Source organism: Thunnus maccoyii, chromosome 10 (genome assembly GCF_910596095.1).
Source record: "Thunnus maccoyii chromosome 10, fThuMac1.1, whole genome shotgun sequence".
Taxonomy (NCBI): Eukaryota; Metazoa; Chordata; class Actinopteri; order Scombriformes; family Scombridae; genus Thunnus; species Thunnus maccoyii.
Genome location: NC_056542.1, coordinates 15502916 through 15515279, shown reverse-complemented (window position 1 = coordinate 15515279; position 12364 = coordinate 15502916). Strand labels below are relative to the sequence as shown.

Genomic DNA, 12364 nt, shown 5'->3' with positions numbered 1-12364 from the left:
TCACTATCCCCCCTTTAGTTTCCATCTGACCCATCACTCACATCTTTCTTTTCGCCTTCTTCTCCTGCCAGACGGAGGGTTGTGATGGGGTTCTGGGCTCTGGCTCTGTGATTGACAAGTGTGGAGTGTGTGGCGGGAGGGACACTTCCTGTCGAAAGGTGGCAGGAAGCTTCCAAAATGTCACGGTTCCCCTTGGTTACCACAAGATCCTGGACATCCCACCCGGAGCAACATTCATTAACATCACAGAGAGACGAGCCAGCCCAAACTACCTGGGTAAGATGTATTAAACATGCACACACACACACACGCAGTGTATTAATTCTTGAATAATACTTGCTGCAGCTCCAGTAAAAGTGAGACACTGGCAAGGGAATTGCAAATTTGGAAATGAGATTTGGCCCATGAACGTGTGTGTGTGTTGGCTTGCACTAAGACTGTAAATTTTCGGAGTCAGAGCAGATAAAGCGTGTATTGTTAGAGCCAATAGAGAACCAGTGAAGTGTGTACATGTACAATACCAGTCAAAAGTTTGGACACACTTTCCCAGAATGAGAAAATGTGTCCAAACTTTTTACTGGTACTGGGTGCATGTGTGTGTGTGTGTGCGTGCATGTATGCGTGTGTGTGTGTGTTTGCCTCGCCAGGCTTCTATTTGGTAAGGAGGCTGCGCTCCAAAGTTTGTGTTTGTCTGTCTGAGTGTGTATTTGAGCTTATGGGTGTTTCCTTAGAATTCACCACTTTGTAGACTAAACAAGGTCAAAATAAGAAAAGGAAACTCAAATCTTGCTCCATTCCTCTTGTCCGTCCTTCTGACACTCCACTCCCTCCCTTTTTCTCCAGCCATGAGAAGTGGCACAGGGGCTTCTGTGGTGAACGGGCGTTGGGCTGTGGACCCTCCAGGGGAGTACCAGGCAGGGGGGACTACCTTCACCTACACCCGACCTAGAGCACAGGCAGAGGGAGAGGAAGACAGAGGAGAGTCCCTCAGGGCCCCTGGACCCACCACCACACAGCTACAGCTATATGTAAGTAGTGGAACACAGGAAAGCATTTATTTTAACCCTGTAAGCAAACATGAACCCGGGCATGACAAAATTAAGTTAATGATAAGAATCATACATAACATTGTCGTAAGCCCGAAGCTATGCTCCCCTGCTCTGTGTCAAGATCTTCCAGATAGGCAGCATTTATGGTGGGAGAAAGACAGATATACTTAAGCTTAGCCTGAACCACATCAGAGTATCAAGGGCTAAATAATAACAACTCTAACCTCAGACTAAGATCTTATTAAAGAACAGGAGTCATCTGCAGCTTCTCATCCACTAACTTCAGGGCAGGAGGGGGTAGAAATAGCAAGCACCCACAAAAGCCAGAAGAGTTTGATCTCTGCTGGAATCACCTGCATTTTTAAGGCTTAAAGGGATTTTGATGTAAGACATAAAAAATCTATAACCATGCCAGTGGCACTGTGAGGCTGTAACGCTCATTACACACTGAAAACAAAATTGCTGTATGGGTGAAAAATGCATGAATGAAAGCGCTGCTATCCATAGATCCTTGCCAAGTTTGGTCTGTGGGCGGTGCAACAAGAAAAGACATGTCGCTCCTGAAATCAGAAGCGTTAATTGACCGTACATTGACCGTAGGACATCTCAGACTCTGCTTGTCAGGCTCAGCTTGTGACCAGCATTCAATTACTTTATCTTCTCATCAAATCAGGTCAGTGCAGAGGAAAGATGGCAGGCAAAGACAAACAGTCATTGTGAGGTAGTGAAAACTGATGAGGGCTTTTAATTCCTACATTGTCATTGCCATGGATTAAGGTTGTAAAGTGGGGATCACCAAAGTTATTAGGGTTTATCCTGTGGGGACCATGAATGCCTCTAGTCAATTTCATGTCAATCCATCCAATTGTGATTGAGATTTCTCTTTGGAGCCAAGTCTTGCACAGACAGACTGAGTGACTGACCGAAAAACTTTGTCACCTCTGGCAAAAATACCAGATCAAATTATGTTTAGATGATTGACTGTATTAAGTCTTGTGAGATAGATAGTATGAGGCAGTGGAAACATACTGCCATGTACACACAATCTGCTGAAGATCCATGGTAGCTGTGCTGTAGGTCACCCTGACCTCTGACCTTCCTGTGAAGACAGAAAAGTAAATCTTTCTGTGGGTATCAATGAACTATCACCTTACATTTTAGCTGCATTAATCAATTTTTTGGTAACTTGCAGCAGCGCACAAAGCTTTAAACACAACATTGACATATTTTGATGTTATAAAGTTGTTATGGTGAGCAGATTAGTTAGTAGTTGCTGGTTTACATATCCAACAGACACTAAACAACATTTGTATTCATTTGGGTTCGAATATGAGACAAATATCCTTTTTTTTTAGCTCTGTTTTGGTGTCCTCCATCTCCAGACAGAGATATTTGGTCAGCTAAAACAACTGCTGTTTGCTGCTTTGTGTTGGGTAACATTGATCAGAGCAGTGAGAGTGGACCAAAACAGTAAAGTTGTGGGCCGTAAAAACCAAAACAACAAGCTTAAAAATGTTGAAAAGAGTTGAGGAAAACTTCAGAGTCGGGTGATAATTCTCTGTTGGATTTTCACTACAGTACAAGCGTCCCCTTGCACATTACAAAGAGTAATTTGTTCCATTGTTAAAATAAAAAATATTTATTAGAGCAGCTTTAATGTTTTGTGTTGTCCTGTCACTGACTTCATCTCCAGTACTTACTGTTTTCTCACCCTGTTTTGCTCCGCAGATCATTTTCCACCAGCAGAACCCAGGCATCGACTATGAGTTTTACATCCCTGTGGAGAAGAAGGAGGGAGAGAGGGAGAGGCTGTCAGAGAGAGACAGGGAGACACCCAGAGAGGCACCCAGAGAGAGGCAGAGGGAGCGAGAGGCAGGCAGGGCACCCCTTCGCAGTGAGTCCGTCGCACCTCGGCCTTCTGATTTTCCCTCTTCTGTTTCGAATATTTGACAGCTGTGTTTTCTGCATGCTCCATACAGTAGCAGGAAGCATAAGTCATACACAGCACATACTTGAATCTTTTCAGTGGCAGTCTTGAACCTTAAATCTCAAGATTCATTCTTTCCAAATTACTCAGACAACCCTACCGTAGCCCATGTCCTTGGAGAATGATTGACGTGTTTATGGATCTGAAGGGTGTGGTTATGGGCCAAGTGGGAGGAATTGTTTTAAGTGTTTGTGTGTGTTTGTGTATGACCTACATGGGAGGGTATCTGGTCCACATGTTCGTTGTCATGGGACCCTGACCTCATCATGACATCATTAGCCTCTGACTCACTACCTTCCTCCTATTCTCAATACTTCATCATTTGTGTTTTTCCTTGTTTCCTCACCCTTCATCGCTATTTTATCGTCCACCTCTTATCTGTTTCCCAATCTTCGCCTCTCTCCTGTACCTTTCCTGTTCTGTCTCATTTCTCTTTGTGTCCCTCTGTTTGTTCTTCTCCCACAGGTCCTCTCACTGTGTCCGTGGAAGACCTTCCTCCTGCTCCTCCCCCTGTTTCAGTCCCCTCTTTTCCCTCTTCCTCCTCCTCCTCCTCTGTGTTTTCTCCCCCCTCCTCCGACCGTTGGACACCTGAGAGGTCACGTCCACGAGGCTCAGCGCCCAATAGGAATGCTCGGATCCCCCCTCGCACTGACCTGCCACTGGACACTCAGCCACCATTTGTGTGGAGGAGAGGCGGGCTCACAGAGTGTACTGCTACCTGTGGCAAAGGTAAATCTCCAGTAAGCCTTGTACACCTTCATAAATGCCTCATTTTAAATTAAATAGTTCTAGACACAAATCTTGTTACTAACATATGTATTTTTTTGGATGATGTGATGTCTCCCTCCTCTGGTTGCAGGGTGCAAGTACAAGAACATGGAAATGATGTCTTTCTCAATCTATACATCTGTCCATCTCTCTTTCTCTCTCTGTAGGTTCTCAGTATCGAGTGATTCTTTGTATTGACCGCCACACGGATGATGAAGTCCCAGCGAGGAAGTGTGACTCTGCAGCCAAACCTGTTCCTGAGGAGGAACCTTGTAACACACACCCCTGCCCACCATTGTGAGAATATACATAGCTACCTTGAAGAAATATACCTTAAATAGACACATTTTTCTATTTTTAATCCCAGATTTGTTGGAACTGAATTCAATTTTTGGGAAAAGAATTGAACTTTCCCCAAATTATGATTTTTGCTGATATCTTACAGCACAAAAAACAGTTTTTCTCATGTAAAAAGAATGAATAATATACAAATTGCAGCCAACTTGTTTAGATTAGCTTTAGTTTATGCTATGTTAAAGCTGAGACTGATGCTGAAAAGACTGCTAATTGAATGTCACACCATATTATGAAACCAGTGGCCAGTAGAAAGATACCAAAAATATGAGTACAAAAATCTTAAAAACCAAAGCAACATTTGGATAACAGTTAATGCTGACATTTGTCATTTGTATGTGAGCGGGCTGAAATATCCCAAAACACCAAAATAGTCCTTAAAGGATAGGTTCACATTTTTTGAATTCTCTCTTGAAACAATCCTCAAATGCCCATATGTACACTGAAACATATTTTGGTCATTGTTATTGCACCTCCTGTCCATACTGGCTCTGATTTCAATGTAAGAGATAGGAATCTCATTCTGTGCAAACATTTCCACCTTCAAAAATGCATTCTTAAGCTTAACCAAAGCTAAAATGAGGCTTAGTTGCAGATTGTCAAATCAAGAAGGTAACTTCCAAAGTTACAGTCTGTTGTGTACAAAAGTTAGTCTTTTTGTTACTGTGCCTCCCCTGTGGCTCAGCAAGTAAACACAGTCCAGAGACACACAAAGAGGGAATTTCGTAATTTCGAAACCCACTTGATTTGTGTAATTCATACTGCTGAAGTCTCATATTACTCTGGCATCAGCTAAACTTACACAAAGCGAGGACTGTGGATTTTGTTCCCTCTTTCATACAACTAAAGAGGACACACAGTGGCCATGCATTATAAGCATCACAACATAAATGAGTGCAGTGATTTCTTTGCATAGACATACTTGAACACCTGTGAATGCTAAAATGTTAGATGTTATGTAGATAGTAGAGCCATGTGACTTATGTGTGATTTTCCGTCCACTCTCTGTCTGTTAGCTGGGAGGCCAGTGCTTGGTCAGAGTGCAGTGTGTCCTGCGGGGCCGGGGTGCAGCAGAGGCAGCTCCAGTGCAGGCAAAGCTTTGGGAACCGCTCCACCATGGTCCACCCTCAGCGCTGTGCCAACCTCGACCCGCCAGAGTCCACACAGGCATGCCAGCTCCGCCTCTGCTCCCACTGGGAGGTCAGCTCCGACTGGAGCACGGTAAGTCAACAACACCAGTATGTGACCGCATCTGCTTGTGTGTGTGTGTGTGTGTGTGTGTGTGTGTGTGTTTGTTTGTGTGTGTGTGTATACATGGAAACGAGAGACCAAGCAGTGTATCTCAGCATCTGCAAACATAACACAGACACAGAGAGAGAATGAGGGTGGGGTTAAAATAAGCATGCATGCTTGTGTGCATGGAGTTCATTTTAATTTTGGCTTGTTACTTTGAATAAAAACTCTTAAAAAGGGAAAACTATGGCACTATGTCTACATCGTAAATTTAAAATGCTTTAATTATGTCAGTATAAAACTATTTCAGTACTTTCAAGACCGCTGCAGACACAGTGTTTGTTGGCAACAAATAATCATTTTTAATCATGGTTAATGTATAAAGTTTTTTTTTCATTTAATCAGTCACACATTTTGGATAAGCTGCAAAAATTATAATAGATGTCAATCATAGAAAAAGCAAACAATTCTGTGAATTTTTAAAACTAACAAACAGCTGTTTATAGTTTTATAATTTACCTTATTTGTGTACTCTGTTTTTACCCATTTATATTTGTTTGTACATCATGTGCCATTTTTGTGCTGAATGTTTATCTTGCGTTTCTGGTTAACTGCTGCACATGAATAACCATTTCCACACAAATAAAGTGATTAATTGATTGATGATCAACCGGCAACTTTTTTTGTCCACTAGTTAGTTTAATTGGCTAATTATTTTGGTGAAGGTGGGAATGTTACTTTCTGTGGATCTTTTATATGATGTCCTTTCTGTCATCTATTTCTTCTCTTGTTTTTCCTCTTTCCTGTCTCTCTCTCTCTCTGTCACAGTGCTCAGTGGACTGCGGAGTAGGAAGGAGGACAAGGAGTGTGCGTTGCGTCAGCGATCAAGGCAGCGTGGTGAACGACAAAGAGTGCAACTCCAGGTCTCGCCCGCAGGGAAGTGAGGAGTGCAACATGGGGCCCTGTGTTACTAACTGGTACTTCACTGACTGGTCCAACACTGTGAGCAGCACACACACACACACACACACACACAGATGCAAAAAGGAACAAATATGCACTTCACAGTAATCCTCAACATGCTCTTCCACTTTGCATCTGTCCCTCAGTGTTCGGCGCAGTGTGGCCCCGGGGTGCAGAGGAGGGAGGTGGTGTGTCTGACCCGAGGAGGCGTCAGAGAGGGCGGAGGAGGAGGGGACTGTGTTGGGGATAAACCGGCAGAGATGAAGGCCTGCAACGGGGGTCCCTGTGTGCCAACAACCATGTGGTACGGCAGCCCCTGGACACAGGTAAGAAGGAGGGAATGAAGAAGGCTGAGAGGAGGAATGAATGAACTAAAGAGAAGAATGACAGAAAATTAGTTTTGAAGTATTGTATATGACCATTTTTTGACAGAGGCAGCTTTGAATTATATCAGCTGATACCAATATTGATATTTAACAGCTTAAAGAATCCAGTAACTATATTGGTTTATATTTATTTTTGCTATTCATTTGCATATACTGATAAATTGACTGACAGCTTATATCGGCAGCTCCTATTACACTGTCAAGTAATGGTAATTCTGATGCATATGACTGATTCCTTGTTGTTTGCAGTGCAATGTCCCGTGTGGGAATGGAACTCAGCGACGAGACATCATTTGTGTCCAGAAGATGGGGAATGATTTTACTGTCGTACCAGCCAGCGAGTGTTCTCATCTGGACAAGCCCGCTGCGGTCCAAGAGTGTGAGATGGGAGAATGTCAGCCACAGTGGTTCACAACGGAGTGGAGCGCGGTGAGAGACGAGGGAAACGGAAAGGCTCAAGGACTTTCAAATATATACAAATCAGCCTTATATCTGTTCCTGAGTAGCGGCAGATCAGTGATAGGCTTTCTGAATGGTATTCATGAAGCTTGTGTCTGTAAAAGTATAATTAACAAAAAGCAGAAAATGGACAAGACAGAACAAACAAAATAAGCTTGGACAACTCAGCGTATTGTGTATTTCTCTCATATTAAATAATATTTAATGTATAACCATATTATTTACACTATGTCTCTGCTTTTGTTCTCAGTGCTCACGTTCTTGTGGAAAAGGCCTACAGATGAGGGAGGTACGGTGTCTAACATCAGACAAAAAGCACAACCACGAATGTGATTTTGATACCAAACCTGAACAGGAACAGATCTGCAACACAATACCCTGCAGTCCACAAGTCTCAGGTTGGTGTGTGTGTTCAATGTGATTTATTTGTGTGTATTTTCAATCACTGTCTTGTTCTCCACCAACCTCTCTCTCGTCCTCTCTAATCATAGATGAAAACTGCCGGGACAGACGGCATAACTGCGTGATGGTGGTGCAGGCCAGGCTGTGCGTTTACTCCTACTATAAGACCGCCTGCTGTGCCTCATGTACCCAGAGTGCCCAGCGCACCAAGAGGCATTGACCGTCCAATCACAGACAGCCCAAGTGTGCAAGAAGTCAAGGATTAGGTCAAAGGGGCTGATCACCCCCCTGAAATGACAAGTCTGTAGAAATGGACAACCCAGAGTAGACGTTAACACCTGTGATGGCATGTTGTTCACAAAACATTTAGCTATTTTCTCCTGATTCTTCAGGTCAAAACACTGTGAAATCAGACGGTTGGTTCTTTTTTTCCAGTTCTCTGTATACAGTTACATTTTATATTGCGTCTTAGAACCACATATTCCACTGAGCTTGCTTCTGTTTACTTCCTGCGTTAGCTTTAACAGGTTCATAATGTGTCACACAGGGCTGAGTGATACATTTGCTGTGATTTCCACTCTTGGAGGCCCATTTCTATGGCTGAGTGATTGTAACGGAAGGTGCTCACTTTGGAAACAGCTGTGTTTCAACAGCACAACTAGTTGTTTTTTTTAAAGATCCCTCCTAATCTGCAGGATCTTACAACAGACATAGTCAGACATGCATACTGTACCACTAATTATAAAAAGAAATGTGCTGAATAAGTAATTACCATGCGTGCCAGATAAACTGTGTAGTACTATGTGTGCTAAAGATCTACTGGAATAGATCTACTGTGTTTCTGTACACTGCAGATGTCCCCCACTGTGCTACAGTGGCTACCCCCAACTAAGCTAGAAGGATTTCATTTACATATTGTCTGTCTTTTATGTTTGCCAAAAATATTTCCTCAAGTGTCCTCTTATTGTTCAGCTCAGTATTTGAACAGATAAACCAAAGGGGTGGCAGTAAGTGACCAAATATATCTGAGCGGGACGACAGAGGTGAGATTCTTCCCAAACTACAAGGATATTAGATGCGGGATGTTAAACAGGCGGCACCGACTCTGTTCAGTCCCTCAACGTATTCGTGTCAGTTAGACTGAAGACAACTGTGGGAGTTGTGTTAAAATCTGCAGCTAAGGTGTGAAAACTGACACTGCTGCTCACTTTAAGACATGAGACATAACAGACATGATTTTAATTTACCAAGTGAAGTTCAAGGATAAAACTGGTGCTGTTATAAACTTATTGTCATCAAGTCACATGAACAGACAAAACCAACAATGCATTTGTCTGTCTTTCTCAGCTTCAAACACACTGATTCCTATTGAAGATGTAAATCTTGAGAATTGAGCTGCAAATGTATCATTTTATTTTTGAAAAAAGCTTAAAAATGTCTGCAGTTTTTGGCAAATGTTACTATAACGTGAGTAAATAGTGCAATTGTTAGGGAGTATTTACAGTAGCAGTTACAGTGTACTGTATGTGAGATTGACTTAAAATAAACCACAGTGTCCGTGTTCATTGTAATGAAGAAACATGTCACATAACACAGATAATGGAGCTCTATGGCACAGAGGAATAAGCTATATCAGCCTTTGGCTACACAGACAATATTTGTTAGTATCGATTCGTTATTGGTTTTCGTCTTTTGTTGGATTTTTTAACAATAAGAACAGAATATCGATTTTAATCATCAACTAAATGACGCACAAGTTTGAATATATGTAAAGTGATTCACTCCTGACTGACCTGATTTTCCATCTCGGTGATAATGACACCATAACAGTTGTGCGCTCCCCATTTCCTCAACTCTTCTCAGAATCTCCTGTGTTTGCTTCCCTTTTCGCTGGCCTGGGAGGAGATTAATTAATCTGTCCTGTGAGAATAGATGAAGCCACAATAAGCGAATCTGACGGAACAAACTGCTCAGTTTATGTTAAGTCAGTCTGCATCCATTAGCACCTACTTTACTATAATCTCAGATGGAGGCTGAGAAAGCTGCTTTCTTTCAAAATTGATTATGATATGGATCAAATACATTCTACTTTGACCTGAAAGTAAATATTTTGCATATTGACGTGATAACCTCTGTATATGTGTGTAAGTGCTCTCTCTTTTTCCTCTTTTTTTCTCGTATATTGACTGTTTTTACTTTGCTGTCTCCCACACCTCCCACCACAAACTCACACACACACCCTGCCCACTCAAAGGTGAGGAGTCTGTATATTTGTCAGATATGTTTTAATGTCTATAATTTCTTTTGAACATAGTCGGCGCTTATGTTTTATAACTGAGTAGAGTTGAGTTATCAGAAGTGTTGTTGTAGACTGCATTTATTCACATCTAACTGTCATATAACTATTGTAATTTGCATTTCGACAAGAAAATCAGTGATTTTAATGTACTCTTGAATTTTCAATGTTTGTCATTTTGTGTGTGTGTTTGTATGCGTGCGTGCATGTGTTGTGTGTTTTGTGATCATGGCTTTGAATGTGTCATCCTTGTCTTTAATCCCTTGTAGTAAAAAATTACATTTTATATTAAAAAAAAATAAAAAAGGATAGTAATTTATCTATTATCTAAAGAACATGTAATTTATTTTTGTGTTAAGCTGTAGCAAATTTCCTTTGTTACCACCAGAGTTTATGAGATTGTTATCACTGATATACGGAGTTTTTTTTTATTACGCAAAAACAAAACAAACAAAAAAAAACAGTGTGGAAAAATTACAATCTCAATGCTTCATTTTAAATAAAACTGAAACAACAGATGAATCAAGTGGTGTGTCATATTTGATTTTGTCCAGTGAATAAGGGTGTCATGGACATTTCCTCCAAATGATGGCGCCATTGAGTCTCAGACATACATGACAAGGCCTCTGAAATGAGTCACCTACATGGTAAATGTCTGCATTGGGATTAGTTGTTTGCTTGCTTGTCTAATAAAAAAAATGTTCTTGTTTTTGTCAGAACATTGAGTAGTAAGCTTTGTTGTACAAGCTTGACTTGGTCATCCAAATATTTTACCAGGAAGTCTCTTGAGATACACTGTCTTTTACATGAGAGAACTGACCATAACATCACCATAAAATCAGTCAGATCACAGTCGTTTGACAACATTAATTAAAGCACCACATGAAATAAACAAAGTGCTTCATTGTTTTGATGTGATCTGTGGTTCTGAGATCCAAAGACAGTGTTTCCAAATGATGTTTATCATGCAGATTATTCTGAGCCTACGGTGCATGATAAGAAAAAATCAATTTCTGCCAATTTCAGAGAGGTCATATATGTCTTAGCGCCTGAGGTGTGGATGTAGGAGAGGCTGGAAGTATTTCTGAGTAGAAGGCCAACAGTTAAAGTGAAAGCTGGGAAGAAAACACTGAAAGTTTAAAAAGGGCAGTTGCAAAAGTGCTGTGGTTGGATGTTGGTGCAATACTGAGGTTCCCCCCAAATGGGAATCAGCCTATAAACTGGAAACTGGAAAGTAAACCCCACAAATTCCCAGGAAATGACAGAGAACAAGGCGTTTCTAGGAAATTACAAGGATGCTGCACTTGTTTGCCAAGGTATTACTTTTTCATAACATTTGACTTGTTTGCTGTTTCTTTTTCTAGTTCACCCCTCCTTTAAGAAAGCCTCAACTTATCAGCTTTTGCTTCGCTTACAAAAAAAGCTGTATAACACAGAGTTAAAGGTTTTTCCCTCCTCAGCATCCTTGTTCTTGCACTTCGCGTGCATTGTAACCGTTTATTCTCCATCGTGCAGGGAGGCTTAACAGCTCCGGTGGCGTGCTGCCCTCCCGCCCGTTGCCTGCGCACCGTTCACATCCTCGGGGCGCTGCGTGCGGCCGTTGCGTGCCTCTCCTGCCGGTGCATTGGGTTTGCAAGAAGCCCCCATAGGATGGTGATAAACATGCAAGTGTGCATGTGTGCTGTGTGTGCTGTATGGGTGGGGTGTAGCCTATATATGTTGGATGAATGTGGCGGGTGAAGCTGCTCTCACAGAGGGCACGAGGCAAGGCAGGCAGATGGTGACCTTTTGGAGTAAATTACCATGAACCCTCTGACTCTCTCTTTTCACTCAATGCTCTCTGCTTCCAAGAATCTCGACACGCACCCACTCCTCAAAGACAAGAGAGATTATGATCTGGCACTTAGTTTTTTTTTTTTTTTTTGGAATAACGTTGATGCTGCCATTTCTTTCCTTTACACATCTCAGTGAATTATTATTAGATCAATTTCAACCGGTTTTCCAAAGTGCACGCTGTAAAGTAAAGTAGGCCAACTCCAACCCCGAGCTATGTCTCCTTTTCCCTGTCACACATTTTACTCTATGTGGGTGTGTGAGCGTGAATTTCGGGCCCGGGCGTGAACAGCTGTAGTAGTCGTGACTGCGTGCGCGTCATCGGCCGCGCGCTTCGGCTTCACGTCAAGAAGCATCGTTTCAGCACCAAGGCCAGGGCTCGCGGCTAGAACAATAGGCGGCTCCGCGCATGGTGCCGCCTAGGCAACGTCTAAAAAGTTTCCCCCGCAAACCGTCAATTTGGCATGATGTTTATTTTTTTTTACTTCTGAAAAAACATAATGTGGGTATAAATGTTGTAATATACACTGAGTTTAAGTGTAAAGGTGAGAGAGTGAGTGGGAGACATTATTTGTGTTTTTTTCTTCGCGAGCACGGCGAACAAATTTGTTGACGCTTCCTAGAAGTTACGTCA

The 12364-nt window shown here is 42.0% G+C and overlaps 1 protein-coding gene across 1 annotated transcript in view; it reads left to right on the top strand.

Annotated features, from left to right (window-relative positions):
• Positions 1–8430, top strand: part of adamtsl4 (ADAMTS-like 4) — a 36029-nt gene extending 27599 nt beyond the window's left edge. Inside the window, exons 7-17 of the mRNA XM_042424917.1 lie at positions 72–276; positions 844–1028; positions 2778–2943; positions 3502–3765; positions 3972–4101; positions 5175–5379; positions 6220–6393; positions 6501–6680; positions 6990–7169; positions 7450–7597; positions 7691–8430. Of these exons, the coding sequence (XP_042280851.1) occupies positions 72–276; positions 844–1028; positions 2778–2943; positions 3502–3765; positions 3972–4101; positions 5175–5379; positions 6220–6393; positions 6501–6680; positions 6990–7169; positions 7450–7597; positions 7691–7821 (1968 nt within the window). The 3' untranslated portion in view covers positions 7822–8430. The remainder of the gene's footprint in view (positions 1–71; positions 277–843; positions 1029–2777; positions 2944–3501; positions 3766–3971; positions 4102–5174; positions 5380–6219; positions 6394–6500; positions 6681–6989; positions 7170–7449; positions 7598–7690) is intronic.
• Positions 8431–12364: the final 3934 nt, after the last annotated feature.